General features: G+C 37.8%; 1 protein-coding gene across 1 annotated transcript in view; it reads left to right on the forward strand.

The window, feature by feature from the left end:
• The window catches only part of MGC83970 (protein), a 40,352-nt gene extending 14,796 nt beyond the window's left edge, over positions 1–25,556 (forward strand). Inside the window, exons 4-7 of the mRNA NM_001092662.1 lie at positions 4,087–4,201; positions 11,302–11,370; positions 16,216–16,262; positions 24,768–25,556. Coding sequence (NP_001086131.1) covers positions 4,087–4,201; positions 11,302–11,370; positions 16,216–16,262; positions 24,768–24,817 — 281 coding nt within the window. The 3' untranslated portion in view covers positions 24,818–25,556. The remainder of the gene's footprint in view (positions 1–4,086; positions 4,202–11,301; positions 11,371–16,215; positions 16,263–24,767) is intronic.

A 25,556-nucleotide genomic window follows, 5' to 3' on the forward strand; every position in this document is an offset into this window, starting at 1 on the left:
CTCGAATTGAATTTGATTACAATTTCAATTTGGCCATGTTTGCAGCCTTTCTGACATTCGAGTTTTTTGTCCGGTATGATACATCTCGAAAATCGAATTTGAATCTTTTAAAAAAAAAAATCAAATCGAGTTTGGATAATTCCCTAGTCGAATTTGACAGTTTTGACAAACATTTTTTCGAATTTTCAATTTAACAAATCTGCCCCTTAATGTTACCTAAAGCTGGCCATAGAGGCAAAGATCTGATCGATTCGTACGATTTTCGGAACGTGAGTGGAGAGTCCCGACATTTTTCATCCGGCGGAGATCGGTCGTTTGGTCGATCGGACAGGTTAGAAAATTTCTGTCGGCTGCCGATAATATCTCTGCGTGTATTACCGATCGTACGATTTTCAGTGGGAGACTGTCACTGGCTTTGGTTGGACATAGATATCGTACGATTGCTGTCAGGGGCAAAACATTGCTGATCTGTTCTTTTACTAATCTGACTGGTAAGACTTTGATCTGAATGGTTAGTGGCGGGTTGGGAGATGGGAAAGTCCGATCGTACGATGATTCGTACGATCGGATCTTTGCATCTATGGCCATCTTAAAATGTATTCCCTTATCAAGAAAGCAACTGAAGTCAATAAAAAACTGTAAGGTATATGGAAATTAGACTTCATTTAATCCGTGGAAGCCCAGAATTGTTTTGAACTAGAGTTAAAGGACAAGGAAAGCCAAAAAAATACAATCCCATTTTTACTTTCTTTAATGAAAAAGAAACCTATCTCCAATATACTTTAATTAAAAAATGTGTACCGTTTTTATAAGAAACCTGACTGTATGCAGTGAAATTCTCCCTTCATTTAACGCTGTGGATAGGAATTGTCAGACAGTCCCTTAATGCTGAGCAGGGAAACAATCATACTTATGAACAGCAGGGGGAGCCCCCGCCTTCCCAGCCATGCAGAATTCAAGCAGCTTTGTTTATGACAATCCCTAAGCAGCCCAGACCACACTGAGCAGGTCTTAGTCTTGCAAAGATGTTTAACAAAGTTACAAGATGACAGCCCCCCGTGGCCAACTTTGAAAGCATAAATCATTTGTTTGATTAGGCTTGTGGTGCAGTGAGTTCATGTTTAGTATACAAAATACAGCTTTTCTAGCCTTATTCTATTTTGGACTTTCCTTGTCCTTTAAGCTACGTAGGTAAGCCAAAATAAACAGCATCAGATATAAATGTTTTACTCTGCTCTAATGAAGCTGAGAGATTGGTATTGATGCTCGCTGCCCTGAAAAAGTGCTCCAGGTGGGATAGTTAAGTACAATTTAGCTGGGAGTGTATGATAGCCGACAGCAACATAAATGTAAAATCATGTGTAAGAGTATATTCCACCAGGGGGCCTCCTGACGCTGGCGTAATCTTCAGCCCTAATCAGCAATCACACAGCTCTCAAGGTGACTCAAGTTCAGATGCCCCCCTGATATTTGCTATTTTATACAATTGAAGGTTACAAATATTCTCTGGTGTGTATCGGAGATCATTAAATGCACCTTCGCTCAATTCCTTGTGTGAAAATGGCAATCTGTAACCCATAATGGCGTTCCTGTGCGTAACCGTAAAACGATTAGACCAGAATGATTGAGAAGGCAGTCCTTTGGGTGCCAGTTGGCATTTGTGCCTGCTGTAATATATGCAAAATATCCTGTTAAGCATTTCTGCATTATTCAAATCCATTAGCATAAATGTCTGCTAATAATGCAAATTTGCTCTGAAGCAGAATCGGATCATTGCTGTTCTGCTAGAAACACCGTTAATTCACTAAATAAAACAAATAATGAAATCTGCTTTAACCAAAAACAATTCTGCTCCTAAGAAAAACAATGTTTACAGATTTTGTTTAAAGCTGCACTAAAACCCAAATAAAGCAATGGACAAAAGCAACCACTAGATGGAGACAGCCAGCCAAAACGTATTCTAATTCTCATTTAAGAAATTTATTGTTCCTCTTTTGCATTTCTCATAGTTGCAATAAACCTTATCTTCAGCCATGTACGATTTGTTCCATATACATTAAAATGACAACTTGTATCCCACAATTAAGTATAAATTAGGTTCTTAACTTTCACAGTTAAATGCCTCTAAGGAACTTCTAATAAAATCATTATGTTCTGTATATTCTGCTTTTCTGTTTTTTTCCCAGCTTGGTGTCAGGCGGATAGTTTTCTGTGGGGGAGCCCAACATGTTTTGCACATTTTAAAATCTAGAGAAACTAACAAAGCTTCTGTCCTTAGAACGTACCATTGCAGTGATTTGCTGAACTGAATATGTTCAGGGGCACATTATAAACATCATTTTTTTAATTGTCCTCTACTGTAACAAGGAATTGCAGTTTATTTTGTTCTCTTGTCTCAAAACCAGTAAACACTCCCTGTAGCTTTAAATGATTATAGAAGTCAAGATCTGTCATCAGTATTATTGTATATAAAATACATATATGTAAATATCTATATACTGGGTGAAAAAAATGTATTTTAGCAGAACACAGATATTTAATACAAAGGAGAACTAAAGCTTAACTAAAGCAGTAGGCTAGAAATGTTGTACATTATGTTTTGGGCTTCTGTAACAGCCCAAGGCAACCACAGCCCTTTAGCAGGGAAGATCTGTGCCTCCAAAGATGCCCCAGTAGCTCACCATCTTCTTTTTTGCTGATTCACTGCACATGCTCTATGCTGCTGTCACTTACTGAGCTTAGGGACACAATATACAGTACACACAGAATATAAATGTCACCGTATAAAACTGATTAGTACTTAATACAGATAATTACTACATGGCAGCACAGAACCCAGTGCAATTAGCATCAGAATTTAATAATCAGCCCTGTAGCATCAGTTTATATTACAGACCCACCTCATTTTCTGTTTGTTTATTTATGACGACCCCTAAGCTTAGCTTCTCAACAGCTGCTCAGAGCCCACTGAGCATGTGAGTGTCACAGACACAGACACAAATGGTGACCCCCTGTGACAAGTTTGAAGTCCTGGATCATTGCTGCTATTGACAAGCTGAAACTTAAGGCTGGTGCAATAAGTTCAGTATATAAAATATGGAATTTTTAGCCATATGCATCTTTAGGGTTTAGTTCTCCTTTAATCTGATTATGAATCTGTCATTGAGGAGCATTGTACTGAATCCATCGCCTCTCACTGTATTTAGTCAATATAAATCTTTTGGTAGATTACAGTGATTGGGTTTGTACTCCTTTATACCGTCTCTTTAGTAATCTGTGTGTCTGTTATGCACCAGGTACATCTTGACTAAAGCAAAGTATAACTTCATTTTTTTCCCAGTCTTAAAATAAAAGATGAAAAACTAAGCTATTCTGCAAAGGCAAACTGTAGCTAGCCAACCAGTAATTTCTCCCTATGAACTCTGCATAAAAGTAATAAGTCGTGACCCAGCAGTGACAAGAAAAGACTGCTGGGAGCTTAATTGGCAATATACAGCTGCACTGAATGCCATTGTCACAGCACTATGTAATGACTGTACTATTGGAGGCACCCTCTGGTTTCAATGTGCTAAAGCAATATGATTGTGTAGTTGTTAATGTAAATGTGTATGATAGATACTCTTAAGTGCCCAAAAGTTATTAGAGTGTGACATTTAGAAAAAGGCTCAGTCAAGGAACAACTTTGCACTTAAAATTCTTTATACAAAAATAATAAATGATCACAAAAAGATGTATTACAGCTTAGACACTGTGAAGGAATCCAGTGTGTTATGTTTAAGATAGTTCTGTTTCTGGAGACCTCTAAAGAGACTAACCACCAATTTTTTGTATGTTTTTCAAATGAATAACAAACAACTAGCATTTATTAACCTATTTTTAAGCTCCCATCTCACAGTTCTTTTGAAAAAAAAAACTATTACTGATTATTTCTCATTCTGTAGCTTTTTGAGAAAACCATGGCCTTATCAGTTCTGTAAAGTCATTGGCCTGGCTCACTTTCTCTTCAACTTCTCTCTTGAGACCCTGCATGATACTCCTTATTTGATTGTATTCATATGTCTGAACTTCTTCATTTTTATTCCATAGTCAACTTTGAGGCACTGATCATCACAATATCCGTGGTCGTGGGATTAATCTTACTGAGCATCACAGTCTGTTGCTGCTATTGTTGCTATTGCAGGAAACGCTCAAATTCCCTAATGTAAGTATTTGACATTCTCTGGACACCCAAATTTATTTTGTGTCTGACCTCTTAAACAAGTCATCATATACATGAAATAACAATTTTTTTTATCATAGTTGTCCATATAAAGTCCATTTAAAGAAGAAGGAAAGTGTTTTTATACTTGGGGATGCCAAAAGTTAAACACCCCCAAATGATTGTATTTACTTACCTGACAGTGCAGGCCAGAGTTCCTAGCAGCAGAAATCCAGTGTTCTTCCAGTGGGCACCACAGCGTGGTTCTCTTCCTGCTTCTTCGCTCTTCAAATGTCCTGGGGCAGATATATGTGAATAGAACAAAATAGTTGGCTTTTTCATTAAAGTTCGGCTTTTTGCTCTTCTGCGAATGCGCAGTCGTGAGCTAAAAGAAGAAGAAGCAGGAAGAGGATCGCGTTGTGATGCTCATTGGAAGATCCCCAGGCAGGTGCCGTTTTTTGCTGAAGGGAGCACCGACCCAGAGTGTCCGGTAAGTAAATACAACTACTTGGGACAGGTTCAGACTGGGGGGGGGGGCACCAGGGCTTCTGGCTGTCTCAAGGCCACCATCCGGGGCCCTGCCATAAACCCTCGTTTTGGTACCCCCAAGCATAAAATGACTTTTCTTCTCCTTTAAAGATTGTCAACTTTCCTAATATTTGTCTTTATAGCTTGCAGTCTAACACTAGTGAAACACCATGCCTGCAATACAGTGCTGTCCTGTGTTCCAAGTAAGGTAACTTCACCCGGCAGGCTTTACATTTCCAGCAGTATAAAGGGACAGGAGTAGCTCTGATAAGGGACAGGAGTAGCTCAAAACATTGCTGTGCAGGCCTGACTCCATGTATACTGTAGGTTATAAAACATGTATTAACTCTCTTATTCGGGCAGAAGACCAAATTTAAGTAAGGTGGGAAAGAGCTACGACTCTAGTCACTTCAGAGAAGGGTGTGTGCCAGCAGAGCTTTTTCTCTTGACTGACCACTTGGTTTGAATGTAGTTAGGCTAAAAATGGCCAAACTCTGTGAAATAATAATCCTTGTGTGTGAATAGGTGGCTTTAATTCCATAGCCAATATATTTGCTATTTAAACAAATACAAAATTCCTCATAGACACGTAACAGGACCAGGATACAACCTGACAATTTCATTATGCAGTTCCACCTAATTAGCATGTTTTGCATTCCTGTTGCCAAACATCTCCTACTTTCTTAAGCCTATGGTATATGCTCAGAGCACAACCATCACTCTTATCCTATTAGCAGAATGTCTGTTTAGTGACAGAACTCAGAGTTTGAAAGTCCCAGGACTCTTCTATTCACTACATTGGAATATAAATAACTGGTGAGATAAAACTTGTCCCCTTCCAAAACTGTAAAAAAAGCCACAGGAGCTAAATATAGGATTTGTTTCAAGCAGACTTCAAAAGTCTTCATTTTAGGTGGGGTTTTGGATAGATCAAGGAGGGGCAATGTTAAACTGGGCAAAGTTTGGATGGATTAAATGGATGTGACCTAAATCACCCCCAGTGTTAAATTGGTTTCCCAGTGCATAGTCTCACATACTTGCAGGGTTTGACGAATATGAATAGGTACAGTTAGTTTTGTTCTGAATATAGGACGGGGGTATGGGTGGTTGGGGGTGGTCCTCAAGGATAGGATAGCAGAGCTAAATCTGCACCAAGGGTTTTTTAGTTATACAACTGATGCCAGGTTATAAGCAACTGCATGTACTTCAAGGATCACAGTAACTGGGATTTCCAAATATAGTGCCATTCTGTATGCAAACTGGCTGCTTCTCATATATATTCTGCTGGGAGCTGGATAGGCACAGTAAAGTAAAGGTTCCATTAGTGACCTGCTAATAGCTCTGTCACCATCATCCGTTCCCCATTAGTTATATATAAATCAGGAACTCTATTATAGCTGTGCGACAATGGAATCCCAAAAAAGGTTATGTGCATGACTTCATTTATTCGTTTAATTTTAATGCTAAGTTGAAAACATGATTGCTTCTGCCCCACTATTCCCTACTCGTGTAATCTCAGATTAGAAATCATATAGGATATCATTCCAACGCCGTTTATTTTGTGCTTTTGCTTTGAGGTTTAAATGTGCTTGATTTTAGTCAAGTGGAAAATGAGTATTTCTTGAATATTTTCACGAGATGCCTTTTAATAGGTGAAGCTTTTTTTTTTATTATTTTCTGCATGGTTGGAACCAACAAGGGAGTTTCTTCTCATGGTCATTGCAAGATCCTTCTTCCCACTCTACATTTTCTAGAAATACCTGCATCGCTATGAATCAATTGTTCTATATCTGATACACTAGCCTGGTAACGCAGTAAGGTTATCTTTGTAACAGTCACTCCCTTTCCAATGGTGCAACCACTGTACAATTTATTCTCAGCATTATACCTTCACTGAGAAAGAGATTCAGTGTAACCCACCAACAGGATTGCATTGGTCTCCTAAATACTGTATGTTACACCCACAAGCTCAAGATCATGTTTTTTTCTACCTTAGCTTAGTATTCATTCTCTGGGGCTACATCTCCTTAATTTTATAATAATATTCTACAGTATTATCTTTAGTATTGTCCCTTTTTCCTATAGTGGTGCTATTGTCCAGTTGGTCCACAATTTCCTGAATACTGGGGGTGCTGATAGAAGTTGTATGCTATTATCACCTTTTTCTTAATCTTAAAGGGATTCTGTCATGATTTTTACAATGTAGTTTTTATTTCTAAATTACACTGTTTACACTGCAAATAATTCATTCTACCATATAAAATGTAATTCCTGAACCAGCAAGTGTATTTTTTTTGTTGTAATATTAGTGTGTAGGCGCCATCTCAGGTCATTTTGCCTGGTCATGTGCTTTCAGAAAGAGCCAGCACTTTAGGATGGAACTGCTTTCTGGCAGGCTGTTGTTTCTCCTACTCAATGTAACTGAATGTGTCACAGTGGGATCTGGATTTTACTATTGAGTGTTGTTCTTAGATCTACCAGGGAGCTGTTATTTTGTGTTAGGGAGCTGTTATCTGGTTACCTTCCCATCATCCTGTTGTTAGGTTTCTGGGGGGGGGGGGGTGATATCAGAGCACAAGTCATATGACTGGGTGCAGCTGGGAAACTGACAATATGTCTAGCCTCATGTCAGATTTCAAAATTAAATATAAAAAAAGATCTTTTTGCTGTTTTGAGAAACAGATTAAACTGCAGAAGTGTGCAGCACTATTAACTGATGCTTTTTGAAAAAAACATTTTTCGCTTAACCGTATCCCTTTAAAAAGGGAACACATTATAAACCCTGGCAGCAACCTAAAATATAGTAAACATCGGTCTTGATAATTGTGGAGAGTCAGGCTTACAGAAGAGGGTTTGTATCGGAGGAGAGGAAGAATCTGATTAAATACCCTTTCTTCCCCCATTAATTGCTTTGAAGCACTGATGATGTGTGATAAAGTATACATAATATATACATAGACCTTTCTAGTGTTCTGTGCAACCAAAGAGAGCATATTTTTACTCACAGGAGCTGATGTTTAGAAGTGGTTAGAGTATAGCTTTAAAGGATGGCTAAAAGCCTTTTGAATGTTTCTGTCTGTGTGCCAGTCACAGTATATAGTTACATTAAGTTTGCATTTCCATTTGCATAATGCACATCAAACACCTGCATTTCTTGGCACTGCACTAGACATTCAGCTTTCAGCTCCAAGGAAACATCTCTTCCGATATCACAGTACCCAGAGGGGAAAGAAAGAGGATTGGAACGCTTTAACCTTCTTTGCACACCTGTATGTTTAAAGTGCTACAGCAGCTCTATGGACTGTGGCTTACAGGCAAAATCTTTTATATTTATAGGGTTAGAATCACCCTAATAATGTTCTGTTTGGACACCAGCAAATGATTTGATACATAATCTAGGGCTAATCTTCAAGAGAGCTTTCAAAACTGTACAATACACCAATGCATTTCATTCTCTTAATGCTTCCTCCTGTATAAATCATACATAAATGATTGTCTAATTTTGGATACATTCTTGTATTTGTGACGGTGACGAAGGCTTTGAGCCTCATTACCAGGATTTATTTTCTCTTTTTGTGTCTTGATCTTAATTATATTAAGTGAAAACCTGCTTGTTTTATCTGCCGAGGGTTGTACTGTGTGTGGAATCAGTCTCTGTATAGTCTATATTCAAGGGCAAAATATAGGCCAATTTAACACTTTTAAGGGGTTATTTATCAAAATCTGCAATTTGACATTATTTATTATTTAAAAAGCTCAATTAAATCACAATCGTACAATTTTTTCAGATTTTTTTTCCTGATTTGCTTGATTTTTTTGGTGGGGCTTTTCCCCCAAAAAGCCAGAATTTTTCCTATTTTTGCCTAAAATAGTCGGATTTTTGGGTTAAATCCAGTGCAGACCACAGAAACTTCCAGATAGACAGGGACCTCTCCCATTGACTTATACACAACCTCGGCAGGTCTGAGATGGCAGATTTTTGCATATGGACTGTTTGCGGCCTTGGGGTATAATAAATATCGAAAAATTTGGGTGACAGGATCTGTCTTTGTCAGTGTCTTGATCTTAATTATATTAAGTGAAAATCTGTTTATTTTTATCTGCCGAGGGTTCTACTGTGTGTGGAATCAGTCTCTGTATAGTCTATCTGCAAGGGCAAAATATAGGCCAATTTAACTCTTTTAGGGGGTTATCAAAATCCACAATTTGACATTATTTATTATTAAAAAAGCTCGATTTTATCAGGTCAGGGATAAACTCGAGTGAAAATCAGAATCGTACTATTTTTTTCGGATTTTTTTCCTGATTTGCTTGATTTTTTTGGTGGGGCTTTTTCCCCGAAAAGCCAAAATTTTTGGGATTTTTGGCTAAAATAGTAGTATTTTTGGGTTAAATCCAGTGCAGACCACAGAAACTTCCAGATAGACAGGGACCTCTCCCATTGACTTATAAACAAACTCGTCAGGTCTGAGATGGCGTTTTTTTGCATTTAAACTTTTCAAGCCTCGGGGTATAATAAATCTAGAAAAAATTTGAGTTTCGCTTTTCCACTAAAAATTCAGATTTTATAGTAAAAAAAATAAAATAAAAAAAACCTTGACATTTTTGGCATTTGGATTTTAATAAATAACACCCTAACGGATATATTTTTTATAAAGTTAGTGTTCTGCTTAGAACATTTTCAGTGCCACGCACATAACCGTGTCAAAGGGAGGGGAAACATTCTCACCTCCCAGTCAATAAGTCTGAATGGGAAGCCCTCATGGCTCTTGTAATCCTATAGAAGAGATAATGCAGCACAGCTCTGTTTTGTAGAGATATTTGAAAGAGGGGAATTCACACAAATAACCATTTTGATTGAGAGATAGCCACTGCATTAAGCGCTTATCCTCCTGCCTTTAGAAGACTGATATGACAGGTTCATGTGGTACTGCCATGAATTATGAGATAACATGCAATTCCCCTTTGCTGATTTGTATGAGGATGTCAATCATCCCACTACTAATATGTTTATTTTCACTAAGAGACGGGAAAATGATGACCTTGGACTTTTCCGTTTTGCTTAAAGGCACAAAGGGTCTGATCATTTTCCCCCAACCAAACGCCTCCTGTTTCAACGTTTTTTTGTTGTTTTTTGGTAATCTTCCCATAAATCGTTCCACATCATAACTAGGGAAATAAATGAGGCAAACCACAGGCATTTTTCTAGGAATATTTACCCAACAAAGCTGTAATTTTTGCTGTATTTGCAACTATGGCTAAAACAAAAATTTGATGGTGTAAAAAAGCAAAATGAAGGGACAAATGGTAGAGGTAGAAAACATTAAGTGGATCTAAACCCCCAAAAATATTTTAATTTATTCAGAATGACCCCTTTTGCAGTTTGCTTTTATTTTCTATTTTTAGTGGTTTATGAGATATTAGCAGTTTTGGGTAGTTTTAAGCTAATTACAGGCTTTTAGCTGAACAGTCCTTTTTGAAGGTCAGCATGTCTGTGACCGTAACTTTCTAAGCACTCTTTATGTCCACTTAACCCTCATCTGAGCCATTATCCTGGTATTTTCAGTCTATAAAGCAAATATCTCAGAAAATTCTAAAAATAGAAGATTAATTTAAATTGCAAAAGTTCTCGGAGAGCAAATCTGAGTAAGTTTATCTCATGTGGGCTAGGATTCCCTTTAAAAACAATTTTCCAATAGAGTTGTGGCTGCTGAAAGTGTCCAGGGCTGTTTGAAGGACAAATCAAATTATTGAGCCAATACAAAATATGACTACCATGTTGGAATAAGAAAGTGTTTTCCCCCTTTGAGGCTTAGCTGACTATAGGTGTCCATACATGGAGAGATCCGCTCGTTTGGCGATGTCGCCAAACGAGCGGATCTCTCCCCAATATGCCCACCTTGAGGTTAAATCCAGATCCTAACAAATAGTAATGGGCGGTCGGATCGCAGGACCGCATTAACGAATAGATGTGGCCGCGATCCAACGGGATTTTTCGTTCCATCCGATCGAGATCTGGCCGACTTTCCAACAGATCTCGATCGGGCGGGGGGGGGCCCATACACGGGCCAATAAGCTGCCGACACGCCCCATACACGGGCCAATAAGCTGCCGACACGGTCTGTCGGCAGCTTTTATCGGTCCGTGTATGGCCACCTTAATGGCTTATTAGGATTTGTTTTTGCCTTTTTTGTTTTTAAGTGTACCCAGAGTACCCCATGGAATCTGTTCTGATGTTTCTCTTGTCAGTTCTAAGTAGAGCAGCATCACCTGAGTTTCCTCTTCTCATTTTAGTTACTGCTACGTCCATTCATCCAAATTTAACAGCAAGTGCCGCTCAATTGCATTATATTAGCAATTATATATCGAAAAAAGCTATTATCCTGAAAAACAGAAAAAAATACACAGAAGAGCAATTTTACATTGATTTGTTCTGAGGGTTTGTGTTTTCTAATTTTGTAAGACCAGATAAGCTGAATACCAAGATAGCACATAATATATTTAATTGCATGAGGTGACTTGCAAAATATTTGGTGAGCACTGAAAATATATCGGCATTTTGTCTTTTTATTCAGGAGACTGGAAGTAGAAGAAGAAAATCTAATACGAGAGCGTGAAAGGAAGAAACAAGAAACTCTTCAGAGGTACTGCTTTCCCACAGCTTAAATTATTTGTTTCTCAGGAAACCTCATTGGTTACTATTTTAGTACACATTTGGTCTGGTACATGGAAGAGCAAATTGCAGCTAACTGCAGGAGGAGCCCCCACTCAAGCCAATCATTTACAGAACATGAAAGTGGAAGGCAGCTGGGACCCCCATCTTCCACTTAAACCAATATGCGTTTCTTTAAAATGGTTTTGGTAGGATGAAAGGGGTTGTTCACCTTCCAAACACTTCAGTTCAGTTGTTTTCAGCAGAAATGCTTTTTTTAAATTGAATTTGAAAGTTTTTGGTTCCTGGTGTTTCAGTCTGGCATTTCAGTTATCCAGTTGCAAATTCTGAACTGTTACAATTTGCTCTTTTAGTTACATTTAGATTTAGATACATTTCTCAGCAGCATCTGTGGAATATTAGCAACTATTGTATCAATTCTAACAGCTGCCTTTAATAAAACTCAGGGATTCTGCTCAGCAGGGCCAAAAGAAATGTATCAACTAATGTATCAATTTAGAATAATGTCCTGAGGTGGTGAGCCAGCTCCCCCCCCCCCCCCCAGGGCTGCTTCAGGTGAACAATGATATTTTACACTTCAATATTGGAAAACGGTCATAAATATAACATATGCAGTTAACTATAAAATTATTTCTGGTGAACTATCTGAAACAAACTAAACTGAAATAAAGTGTTCGCACAACCTCATAAAACCAATGGTTCCAAACCTACTGGATTATATATATGCCATGCCTTTATTATACTGCTGTTCATTTCTGTGTATATTCAGAGCCGAGCAAAGTATAACTAAACCGTCTATATTTGAGGTACGTACAAGAGGCACAGCTAATCTTATCTTTCAGTGCTGCCTTTTCTCAAGCAGAAACCTAGAGTGCCTAGAGGGGCAGCGTGTATATTCTGCAAATGATGGCAACAGACAAAGTGTTATCAATCAGAAATGAGTAGCTCCAGAGCTTTTACACTCAGGAGGAACTGCTGTCCATAGCTTCTCAGCTAAACAGATGGCTGGAAGTGCTGCCCTAGGTGGATTTTGTGCACAGCTCATGTTGATTAAAAAAAAAAAAAAAATTTTAATGTCACAACATAAAGTCAATGAAAGCCCCCCTGGCCAATGATTAAACTGGAGAAGAGACCAGAGCAGCTTATATTAAAAGATAAATACGATCTTGGGTTAAAATAATCTATTGCTTATATATATATATATATATATATATATATATATATATATATATATATATATATATATATATATATATATATATATATATATATATATATATATATATATATATATATACAAATTAACCCAGCACTATCATTATACAACTTTAAGGAACAATTGGATTAACAATTGTTCCTTAAAGTTGTATAATGATAGTGCTGGGTTAATTTGTTTAGTTCAGTATATGAAGCCACACACCCATGCACCAGACTGATTTTAATTGCAACACATGGATGAGCTGCATTTTTTGTTTTTGTATATATATGTATATATATAAAAATTTTATTGAATATTTTTATATTACTGTTGCATTTTTTTTAACTTTAGGTTATTCTTTCCTTCTTAGTGAAATAAAATAAATGGCACTCTGGCTTTCCTTTTTTATATGGATATGAAAATCAGTTTTTAGTTTCTAGTTTATGATATGGTAAACCCCATGTTCCTAACTATTTATTTACCTTTGGTCCTATTTTTCATAGGCTGGCACCTCCCTGCTTGGTTGCATTTCTTTGTAAAAGTGTTTCCTGACCAAAGCATTGCACAGACTGAATTACTACTAAAATATGGGGCCAGTGAATGTGCCAAAGAGATGGATACTGTATGAGGTGCAGGGCCAGAACTAGGGGTAGGCAGAAGATGTTGGGCAGGTGCCTGTTGATGGGCCCTCAAGTATATAAGTTGCATCGTTTGTATTGTTTGTACTGCATATATCTTCTCAGATTGCATAGCTATCACATTTTCCTAAAATGCAGCTTTCACCCTGCGGCCATTTTTCATACAATCAAGAATGCAGGCTTACACAGGCACAACTTCCTTTGATAAAAGTTTTGCTTGGATTGAGCACTGTAATGATTAATCTCAGCTCAGGGAAGGTGGTTAGGAGAAAAATTAGGAACAGACAGCTAGAGCAGAGTTTATATGGGAGCCAGCAATGCCATCTCTTCATTGGCTACTAGAACTGAGTTTGCCCAGTAGCCAACAGCTCCAGTAAATTCATGAGGGACGGGGGCCAAGTGGGTTAGAGGAGTTTGTGCTCAACATGTGGTCCATAATTTGTTTTACATCCTTGTTTGTGTGACAAAATGTAGCATATTGTTTTGGCCAGACAATTGGATTTGGCCGAATCCTGAACGGAATCCTGAACGGAATCCTGAACGGAATCCTGAACGGAATCCTGAACGGAATCCTGAACGGAATCCTGAACGGAATCCTGAACGGAATCCTGGATTCATTGGATCCCTAGTTTATTTATGACCCACACTTGATAGACATGGCAAGCACCTTTACCTTCCATTGTATTGCTATACAATCTCATTCTGTTGAATGAAAATACATGTACCTATGTATAGCTATGTCCATATTGTATCACCATTCTCCCCACATACTCATTTCATCCCATTTAATCGACGCCTAAACATTTCAATTCACAAAAATGTCATTTAGTTCATTTAACTATGGGTTGCCAGATTTAAATGAAAATATGCACAAAAACTGATCTCGTTTATTTTCAGACAGGGAAATGAATCCTAGGTTGCTTTTCTTTTCATTTATTCCATATCAATGTCTGAGGTTGTGCTAATTATTATCATTGCATATGCAAAGCAAGGAAGTTAATAATTCATGCAATCATTTTAAAACACGTTAATTACACGATATGTTTTTGCAGCAGAAGTTAAGTAGTGGCTTTAATTGGTTTTAAGATTGCAGTCAGACTTCACCTTTTACATCCTCTCTGAATTGCTTCAACACAATGTTATCAGATCATTATTCTCAAAAAAAACAAGCCAAGCAGTGAAATAGAATCCTCGCTCAGCGTGCCAAATTAATTAGACAGTTACAATTATTTTAGTTGCAATAAATAAAAATGAGATGCAGGATTTCCCAAAAAGCTGCTGTTGGAAAGGTTGGTAGATAGAATAATTGTGCATGCCATATCTAGACACACGTTGACATTGAAGACATGATTTCATAAAGGCAGAGTTTGAAATATTCGTCATATATACTAAAGCTGGCCACAGATGCAAAGATCCGATTTGTATGATTTTCGGAACGTGTGTGGAGAGTCCCGTCATTTTACGCCCCACGGAGATCGGTTGTTTGGTCAATCGGACAGGTTAAAAGATTTCTGTCGGCTGCCGATATCTCTGCGTGTATTGCTGATCTGCCGATTTTCAGTGGGAGACTGTCACCATCTTTTGTCGGACATAACTTTCGTACGATTGCTGTCAGGGGCAGAACATCGGCTGATCTGTTCTTGACTAATGAGGGTGTACAATTTCCTTTTCAAACAGATTTAGCATTTTGTTTACAGAATCTTCTCATAAAGTCTGTAGGGGTCATTTAAATGTGCTCCGCTTCTAAGAGAACTTGCATTCCCATGTGGTTATTTACTCTCTGCACAAAGCGCTGGTTTGAAAATCTGGTGCTCCGTCTAGAAAGCAGCTTTTGGAGGTGCAGCCAAGCCCAGTCTCTGATGTAGGCTGTACCTTCTTCCACTCTCTAAAGTGAGTGTGCAAGTGTTGTGCAAGTTAGGGGTGGAGGGGAGGATGCCTACATGCCTGCCTCTTTAGAATTGACAGCCTAACATAGGCCATTCTTGATTCTAGGTGCAGTCCGCAGGTCTCTGTGCTCTGAAACGTTGCACAGAGGCTTACAACTATTTCCACAAAGCCCCATGCAGTGGGCAAAGTGCAAACAATGTCTGATAGCAGCCTGTTTTTGCACACTGTGTGGGGCATTGTGAATATGCATTTGTCTGTATGTTCTTAAAGGGGTGGCACACCTTTTTTTAGTTTGTTTTAAAATGGCTAATTCTAAGTAACTCTTCAATCAGCCTTCATTGTTTGTTTTTTTATAGCTATCAAATTATTTGCCTTCTTCTTCTGTCTTTTTCTAGCTTTCCAATGGGGTCACTGACCCCTTCTAAAAGTAAAGGCTAAGCAACCATATTGCTAAAATTGGTAACTGGAGAGCAGCTAAATAACTGAAACGTGCAAATAATAAAAAAATGAAAATCAGCTGCAAATTGTCTCAGAATATCCCTCTCTACATCATATTAAAAGTCAACTCAGAGGTGAACAACCCCTTTAAAGGAGAACGAAACCCCCAACTATTGAAAAACACTACCCTCCATAGTCCTGCTTGACTTTAGACTGCATGACGATGGAAGGTACTAATGTTTTTTTTTCACGCACTGACCTTTTTATTTACGATGTAACTAATTTACTCCATCCTTCGTGGATCATTCAGTATTCAGCCAAATCCAAAAAAAATGGATTCTGTGCATTCCTACTATAGACCTTCCCTGACATTATTACTTAATAATGTAACAATATATTCTAGCATTTTACCAAGAAAATATTCTTCCCATGGCCATATTTTCGAAACCAGGGCTAATGCCTCCCTGCATTGAATACCAGGCCTTGTTAGGTCTTTGTTTGACCTCAGTATAATTGATAAATCAGAAACTGGAAGGTGTTCGTTTGCTCACACTGTCATTGTATAAATCTAGTTAATATTTTGATTGTATATTCAGTCAAGATGATTTGCAAATTTTCCATCATAAGTTACTCTGTATCCTTTATTGTTTTGCAGAAAGAATGAAAGGTCTATAAAACATAATGAGATTCGGAAGAAATACGGTATGGTTTTTATTTTTTTTCTTAATTAAAACTGCTTGCACTTAATGCGAACCTTAAATAAAAAAAAACCCAACATCTAACCACATAAAACTGTGAATTGTGTTATGTAAAGAAGAAATTGTCTCCGATTGTTTGTTATGGACAATTGCAATGATTTAGGGGGCACAGCTGTTCAATGTAAATGCAGATGACAGTTTTCAGACGACGTCTTGTCTGTATGCCAATCATATAGACCGGCAGGAATGCAGAATTTACTATGTCAGTCACTGCTGATAATGATTGCTATTTGCATGGGGTGGATTACTCCGTATGCCAAACAAGCTGGTTTTTGCTTTATATGGTCACTATAGTGGTGGAAACAATCAGGTAGAACAACCCTTGAGCTAATGATCAGATAACTTAGGGTGTCCTGCAGATGTGTAGCACAAGGACTTCACATATACCCCTTACCCAGTGGGATTTTTTTAGCCTTGTTCATCAGACATGGATTCTGGAGGGCATCAGTCTGGCCCATAGACTGAATGATATGTTACAGACTAGAGGGTAAACAAGTCAGTGGCAGTCTGTTTACGGCCTACTTAAAGGACATGTAAAGCCTACATTTTCCTACCATGTATATAAGTTGGGCACATCTCCCCCACACAAATGGCATTATTTGTACTGCATATATCCACCCCATTGGCAAGCACATTACATTTCCTTAAAACAAATAGCAGCTTTCACCCGGGGGCCATTTTCCCTCTGACACATCATCAGTGCAGTTATATCTACAAACAGCACATATGTGATGAAAAGTTCATGCAATTAAAGAATGCAGGCTTACACAGGAAGAATTTACTATGATGACAAGTCCTGCTTGGATTGAGCACTGTAATGGTTAAACTGAGCTCAGGAGAGTGGGGTTAGGATTTAAAAATAGGAGCAGACAGCAAGAGCAGAGTTACTATGGGAACCAGCAATGCCATCTCTTCATTCGCTGCTAGACTAAAGGGTGTGTTATTAATCTGAATTGAGAAGAACTGAGCATGCTCATGAGCCAACAGCCAAAGGAAATTCCTGAGGGAGCAGGCAGAGTGGGTTAGAAGAAGAGAATGAATTCTAAGTGATATAGGGGATGCTGCAGCCTTACTATTAACCTTTGAACAACCAGAATGGCAGGTATTTAGAGATTTCAAAGAGGCTTTTCAGTGATTAAACTTTTGTGTGGGGGGTTTACATGTCCTTTAATTCCTAAACTGTGAGGTTTATCCTAAAGGGCAAGCTTCAAGATTTGCAAGCCAAAGAGGCATGACTAAATGTTGAAGGGGTCTCTGAACCTGAAAGTCTGAATATCACTGGCTTGTAGAAATATTCAATCTGTTGCCTTGGGTTGTTTAAAAACTCTTGGGAATGAATCATCTATGTTACAAGTGGACTAGAGCTCAGCCCATGTAGCCAGATACAAGTACATTGATTTGCAAGGTTGCTTGGAAGAACGAGTGTCTTGCCAAGAGTGGGGCTTGTTTCCAAAGAACCTGATAAGTGTTTGAGCTCCCTTTAGACTGTATTACTTAAATTAAAAGAAAAAACTCTGGAGCGTGGGTAAAAGGACATTTTCCCTCTGACAGTACATTTATATCTTCAAACAGCACATATGTGATGTAAAGTTCATGCAATTAAAGAATGCAGGCTCACACAGGAAGAATTTACTATGATGACAAGTCCTGCTTGGATTGAGCACTGTAATGGTTAAGATGAGCTCAGGAGATGGGTTAGGATTTAAAAATAGGAGCAGACAGCTAGAGCAGAGTTTCTATGGGAACCAGCAATGCCATCTCTTCATTATCTGCTAGACTGAAGGGTGTGTTTATTAATCTGAATTGAGAAGAACTGAGCATGCTCATGAGCCAACAGTCAAAGGAAATTCCTGAGGGAGCAGGCAGAGTGGGTTAGAAGAAGAGAAGGAATGCTAAGTGATATAGGGGATGCTGCAGCCTTACTATTAACCTTCAAACAACCAGGAAATGTCATGTTGCAATGTCACGCACATAGAGCGTATGTACACGGTCGCTAATTGTGTGCATGTGTGGTTTACATTTTACATGTGGTGTGTGTGGCTTTCTAGAGCAGGAAAAGCAGTTAACAAGTGAGCGTTCGGTTACTTACAAAGGCAGGTAACCATTCTTCAGCGGCATCGCCCGCTATGCTAGGGATATATGCAGCACTTACATTTGTGAGCAACTTTTTTCAAGAATGAACACACTTGGGGGGGGTTATTTACAAAACTCAGAATCTTTGGATGAAATTAGAGTTTTAAAAAAATCACAAATGTTTCGGAATTCATTAAACCCTCAAGGATGGAAAAGTCCGAATCAGAAAATCCGGCATCTCAGACCTGTCGAGGTTGCATATAAGTCAATAGGAGAAGTCTCAATGATTTATTGATGTGCGCTGGGTTTCGTGCAATACCCCAGCGTTTTCGGAGATTTCAGGCAAAAAGTGGAGTTTTCGGATGAAAAATCCCCAAAAAAATGTGAAAATCAGATTTTTTTTTCCCACAAAACAAAATTTCAGGAAAATATAATAATAAATAAGCGCAAATAAATGACTGGATTTGATTGAAGTTTGTAGCAGAAAATATTGAGATAAATTCGGACTTTTATAAATAACCCCCTAAGAGTAAAATTAGAACTAAATTATCTGATAAGCACCTTGAGACTTCACTGAGAATTGCAACTACTTCCATTGAACCAGATATTGATACATTAGTTTCTCAAACACAATGTCAAAAATCCCTCTTTTCTTTTTCTTTTACAATAAAATAAATCAAAGGTTAGTGTTTGTGTGTATTTCCAGTGTGGCCCTAAAAGATGTTTCTTCTTCCAATGTGGCCCAGGGAAGCCAAAAGTTTGGACACCCCTGCTTTAGACTGTATTACTTAAATTAAAAGAAAAACTCTGGAGCGTGGGTAAAAGTAAAATTAACTTACAAATGACTTTGCATGAAACATTATAAATCATTTTTACATTTCAATTTTCCTTTAGTGGCTTTGAATATAAAATGCATGATGGATTTCTGAATTACAATATATTGTGAGGACTCTTTCATGTTCTCAAAGTTTGTTTCTGAAAGCCTAATCTTTGTCATGTACATTTACCAGACAAGCTTTAGCACATGCTTTATACTGTTGGCAGTTTTCATTTAATCCTAATGTGGCATTTGCAGAACTTAAAACAAAATGTATATAAGCTTGCTTCCCCGAGCCTTTGAAGTTGCTACACGTGTCTTGCTTCGTATATTTATATAGCTAACAGCAGTGCAGTAAAGTAACTTCTCTGTATAAATACACAGTTGAGTCACTAGAAGATAAATTATTGTTCTTTGTGTCCAACCTAATTCACTTTTAATGAGGCTGAGTGACAGAATGACAAGAGCTTTATTAACCCTGGCTCTGAAGATTAGACAACAAAATGTCAGCTCAGACTTGTCTTTTGGGGATACTTTTTTTTTTCTTTTGTTCCCTCCCATTGCACCATCCAGGTCATTTAAATGGTAATTACATATTGAAATGACTTGACGGGAATGGTGACAGTGAGATGGGCAAATGCCTGCTTTGTATTACAGCGAGAGCTTCATCTCTATTTGCTTAATTCCTGAATTGTTATCATTTGCTGGCTCTCCCCTTTTAATTAGGTTGAAACTGTCTCAGCAGTAATGTGTGGAAAATATGCATATAGCAATGTGGAGCTGTCTAAATAAAATGAATTTAAAATTTAAACCAGATTCTATAACATTTAATATATAACTTTTGGAATAACTTGCTAAGTTCGAAGGCTGTCAGGCGCATGTGCTATAAGTTTCATAGATTTCATTTTTGTGTCCCAGTAGGACAAGTAGGAAAAGAATGAACCATTCTGTTGGCAGCAAGAGCATTTGAACATTCAAAGTGAAAACATTCGTATATCAACTGAATCTGACAACCAGCAGCCAATTAGAGCATTTAAAGGAGACACAGAGGCATAATCACTGGGGGGAATGTCAAATGTTAGGCACTATGCAGTGATTCTAATTAGTGATGGGCGAATCTGTCCCGTTTCACTTCCCCGAGAAATTTGCAAAAAATTAGCAAAACGCTTTGAAGTTAATGGGCGTCAAGATTAGTTTGACGCGCAACAATTTTGACACGAGCGACAATTTTTATAAGCACGACTTTTGTCCAACTGCATTAAAGTCAATGGGCGTCAGAATAATTTTGACGTGTGACAATTTCAGTGAACGACAGTTTTTTTTGTCGCAACGAAATTTCTCACATCGAATTTTCTCAGCAGTTTCGCTAAAACATTCGCTGCCAGAGAAATACGGAAATTTTCCGAGAAACCATGCCTGCCAAATAAATTTGCCCATCACCATAATATCTTATTTGGGACCTCAGGCCAGTGCTCCTGTTTGCTGACAATTGTGCTGCCTTGTTTACTATTGTTGAAGTACCACCTCTCCATCTTCTTCTTCCTGAATCCTCTCTATAGTCTGGGTGTGCAGGCACAATAGAGAGAAAAGCCAAATTTAGAAGGAAAATGTTGCCTTTCCACTCTCACTATTGCGCATCCAGCCTGGGACTACAGAGATGATCAGAGAATCGGAAGAAGATTAAGACATGGTGCTTCTACTGTAATACCCCAGAAGGTGCCGTTATCTGCAAAAAGTTCAGTGTAAACGATTATAATCACTAGGTGGGGGCCTAACATTTTGGCACCCCCAAGTGATTATGCCTTATATTCTGCTTTAAAAAAAGTGCCAAGTGCACAAGTATTTGTCATCAACACTGTCCTTCCAGAATACTGGCAATAAAAATGCCTACCTAGTCAGTTAATTGTTCCCTTTAAATTGACTTGGAAGAGAACAGTCTGCAGCAGCTGTGTTTGTAGTTGAGAGTCACCCGGAAGTCATTGTAACTGATTGATATGCTATATAGCCAAAGGTATACAGATATTCCTCTTTTGATTGTAACTGATTATTTAAGGGGAGCTAGTGCAAACATTTTAATTTTAATATTAACTTCATCATACTGAAATAATACACTTTTCAAATACAATCAATTATAAATTCTGCACTGTTTCTGAAATAATTCAGTTTATCTTCACTATCCCTCTCTCTGCATCTATTGCTCTTCATTCTGTCTTCTTGCAGGAGTTGGGTGTCAGATATTCATTGACAGTTAAGCTGGCCATAGATGTTGAGATTTTTAAAAGATCCGATCCTCATCGTGAGACCACGATTTTCTCAGAACGATCGTACGATCATACGAATTGACCATCAACTAAAAAGACCAATTTGCCAGGAAAACAAAGGAGAGCTGCCTGCTTGGCCCTGCAAACATAGATAGATTGCACTGGGGCCGACAAAGATTTTTTGACCTGGCCAATCAATTTCCTGACAGATGTCGGCCGAAAAATCGTAAGATGTACGATCGTTCGAATCCCACTAACAGCACGATAATTTCGAAGCATTGGTCGGACTTCCCTAAAATCGGTCGTTTGTCAAGAAGAATTGTCGTGTCTATGGGGAGCTTTCGATCCAATATATCTTATAGGGAAGCTCCTTTTGCCTAGAAGTTGTATTAGACCTCACTCTATTAAAATCACCAGACATCATGTCTCTCTACATGCAGAATTTGTGCAAAAGGCAGGTATTTTGTTTGTACTGGAATCCGTTATTTGAGTGAGCTCTAATTCATCTGCTAGGAAAGGAAGCCCCCATAAGATATATTGTATGTAACTGTCAATGAATATCTTACGCCCCTTATCATCAATCATTCATACAGTAGACTGAAGTCATAGAAGTCATAGAAATGCCTTCGTGAATCTTAGTCATAGAAATGTCTAGTGACTCAACTGTGTAAAGTGTATTTATACAGAGTAGTTACTTTACTGCACTGCAGCAATGGGCTGGAGGGCACTAGAGCAAAGCAAAGAAAGGTTATTGTATTCTAAAAATATAAGTAAAACATTTTTTTTATACCATGTGTGTGTGTGATTTAAAGAATAATCTTCCTAAGAACCTTCGTTTGAGCAAACAATAAGTTTATAGAATATAGCACTTCATTCTTCCCAGGAGGAACCTATCCTAGTCATCACCCTTTAATAACAGTCAAGGAAAGATCTGTGTGTGTGTAGTGTGTATATAAGATGTTGTAGACACAGAAAGCAGTGTCAGTGCCCTTGACATTTACTTTTTGATTAAGGATTTGATATGGCAGCCTTAGATGTTCAGAGAATAATCTCCAGATACCTAGGAAAACAAGATCTGCTGCCTGGGTTCACTGCCAGAGAAAGGTCTGCCTATTTTATTGGAAGCTTAAAGCATCGGATACCTTCTGTTTTTTGCCTTCTACAGAATTATTTCTAATCCAGTTCAAAATACGGTTTTGTTTTAGTGTTTGGTTTTGATGATTACTGTTAAGTGACTGGAAAACACAACCATGACCTTCTATTGGAAATATTTGAGATGACTCAAGATAAAAATGACTGTATGGTCACTTCACACGGCCACCTCTGGGTCCCAGGGGGCAAAGCAATCATACAATGCCATTAGTTCTATTTTACCATTGCTTTGTAACCCAGGGTTATTTTGGTGAGTGCTCTCTAAAGGCCATTACTCCTTCCCTTTTCAATCCAGGCTATCTGTAAAGTGTTACATAGTTCCCATATAAAACAATATGTACTATTTGCCATAATATTTAGCATTTTGAAAGGTTTCATTTCTGCAGTTTAGCAACCCCACTGATCCAAATCATTACAACAGGTCTACAGCAAAATGACTGCATACATTTACCCCATCCTTGTTGCTAAATATTGACTTATTTCTAATAACGGTAACAAAGCTATTTCTTAGGGGCTGATTTATCAAAGGTTGAATGTTAAGATTTTTTTTTTATATACCTCGAATGAACTTGAAACTCGAAGAGTAAGAAAAACTTGAACGTCTAAAACTCTAATCGAATTCGGCTAAATTCGAAACAATTTTTTTTCTGAAAAAAACGCAAATGTCAGGAAAGCTATTAAAATCTTTAAATCTCTGCTATTGACTTCTACATGAACCTGGCAGGTTTTAGGTGGCGAATATTCAAATTCAAGTTATTCCCAGGGTTAAGGTATGCTAAATCTATAATTCGAGTTTGGACCAAAAATCCCAACTCGAAAATTTGAATTTACAAATTGAACCTTAATAAATCTGCCCCTTAAAACTCTTTCGTGACCTTTTCGTAAACTGGTTTAGACCTAATTTTTATTGTTCTCTATGGTAATTTCACATTACTAAAGGGGTCACGTGGAGCCACCCTAAAAAGCATCGGGACTCATTTTTGCATATTGAATAATAATTTAAGAATCTCTGCTCTCAACTCTTTCCTTTTCCTAACATAGAAAAGGAGCCTTGTGTTGCCCAGGCTGTACCAATGTTGGGTCAGATTTTAGTAAGATTATCCCATCAGCCTCCTTGCTTGTATTGACAGGGTTCTTCTAAACTAGTGGGTTCCATTGTTGGATAATATAGAAAATGCAATCAATGCTTTATGTGTTATTGTAATATTAGCAACTCAAGATCTACCAATAGATAAAAGTCAACTTCCAGGAAAATGCCAAACAGTTTTTAAGAATTTAGAGGGGAACTAAGAATGAAAATTTAATATAAGCTTCAGCACACTGAAATAAGACACTTTCTAAATATAATCAATTAAAAATTCTGTGCCGTTTATTAAATAATCAAGTTTATCTTCACTATTCCTCTGTCAGCATCTGTTTCTCTTCATTCTGTCTTCATGCAGCAGTTGGGTGTCTGATATTCATTGACAGTTAGATCCAATATGTCTTATAGGGGAGCTCGTTTTTCCTAGAAGATTTATTAGAGCTCACTCTATGAAAATCATCAGACTTCACGTCTCTCTACATGCAGAATTTGTGCAAAAGGCAGTCATTTTGTTAGATTTTGTTTGTACTGGAATCTAATTCATCTGCTAGGATAGGAAACCCCCTATAAGATATATTGGATCTAACTGTCAATGAATATCTGACACCCAACTCCTGCATGAAGACAGAATGAAGAGCAACAGATGCTGAGAGAGGAATAGTGAATATAAACTTGGATTATTTCAGAAACAATGCAGAATATTTAAATGATTGTATTTAGAAAGTTTCTTATTTTAGTATAATGAAGTTTATATAAAATGTTCATTTTCGCAATAGTTCCCCTTTAAAAGATCAAACTACTGTACTGTACTGTACTATCAATTCTAGGAAGCGATATGTAATGTAGAAACACGGTGAAAGCTGTTGAACCGATTTTAACACCGAGAACTTGACTAATTAGATCTATGATTTCCAGCACCTGACTAAAAAGTAAATGCATTTTTCCCTACAGTACCTAGTGCTGTATTTCTGCATAATGGATTCTGTATAATAGTACTTTGGAACCTAACACGGTTTTGCACATGCAATGATTTATAATGTAATGCTTCTTGTCTTGTTTTAGGCCTCCTACAGGACATGGATCATCCCTACAGTCGATATGAAAATGAGTGAACAGATGCAGCAACGCTACAAGCAAGAGAATCATAGTGTTTGCCAATATTAGGTTTTTATTTTTCCCCACCATGTTTTTTTAACACAGACTCTAGTGCAATACTGTGAATGTGCACCTTTTACAGAGGTTTGTTTTTATGTGCAGCCTCTATTGCATTAGAGAAACCTCACCGAGGAGACGCCACCAGGGAAATGGGGTTTTACTTGTGTTTTTCCTTCTTATCAATGCTGTGCAGATGAAGCCTGAGACATTCCATGTTTTTAGAGAAGCATCCGTATAGACCTCATTGCAGACTTAATGTATTAAAAATCATTGGCTTATTATTTTGCACTTTTTGTGGGGAGGTGTCTTATGCAATGCTTGCACTGTCGGCAGTTTTAGTTGACGCTTTGTATGTAAACCGGCACCTTTTTATTATTGTGATTAGTCACACTGCATAGTCATTACATTACTGCAGATTCTTTTAACGAGTATATGAAATGATGAGGAAAAAAATAAGTTCAAGCAACTAGTTTAGGGATCTGCAAATCCCGGCATCTCTTGCTCCATTAGCGTGCCTAGTCGGAAGTTTGCTGCATGGAGATGTAAGTTATTTTTTATTGTGTAGCCTGTTCTCTCTAGCTTGTTGTACAATGCAGAAAGTGAAAAAAAAAATGGAAAATGAAGCTTGTTTATAAATGTCACCTGTTTTACCTTTACATGTGTTTTACTTTAAAAAAAAAACAAAAAAAAAAAAAA

The sequence above is a fragment of the Xenopus laevis genome, chromosome 6S (genome assembly GCF_017654675.1).
Source record: "Xenopus laevis strain J_2021 chromosome 6S, Xenopus_laevis_v10.1, whole genome shotgun sequence".
In the NCBI taxonomy this organism is placed as follows: Eukaryota; Metazoa; Chordata; class Amphibia; order Anura; family Pipidae; genus Xenopus; species Xenopus laevis.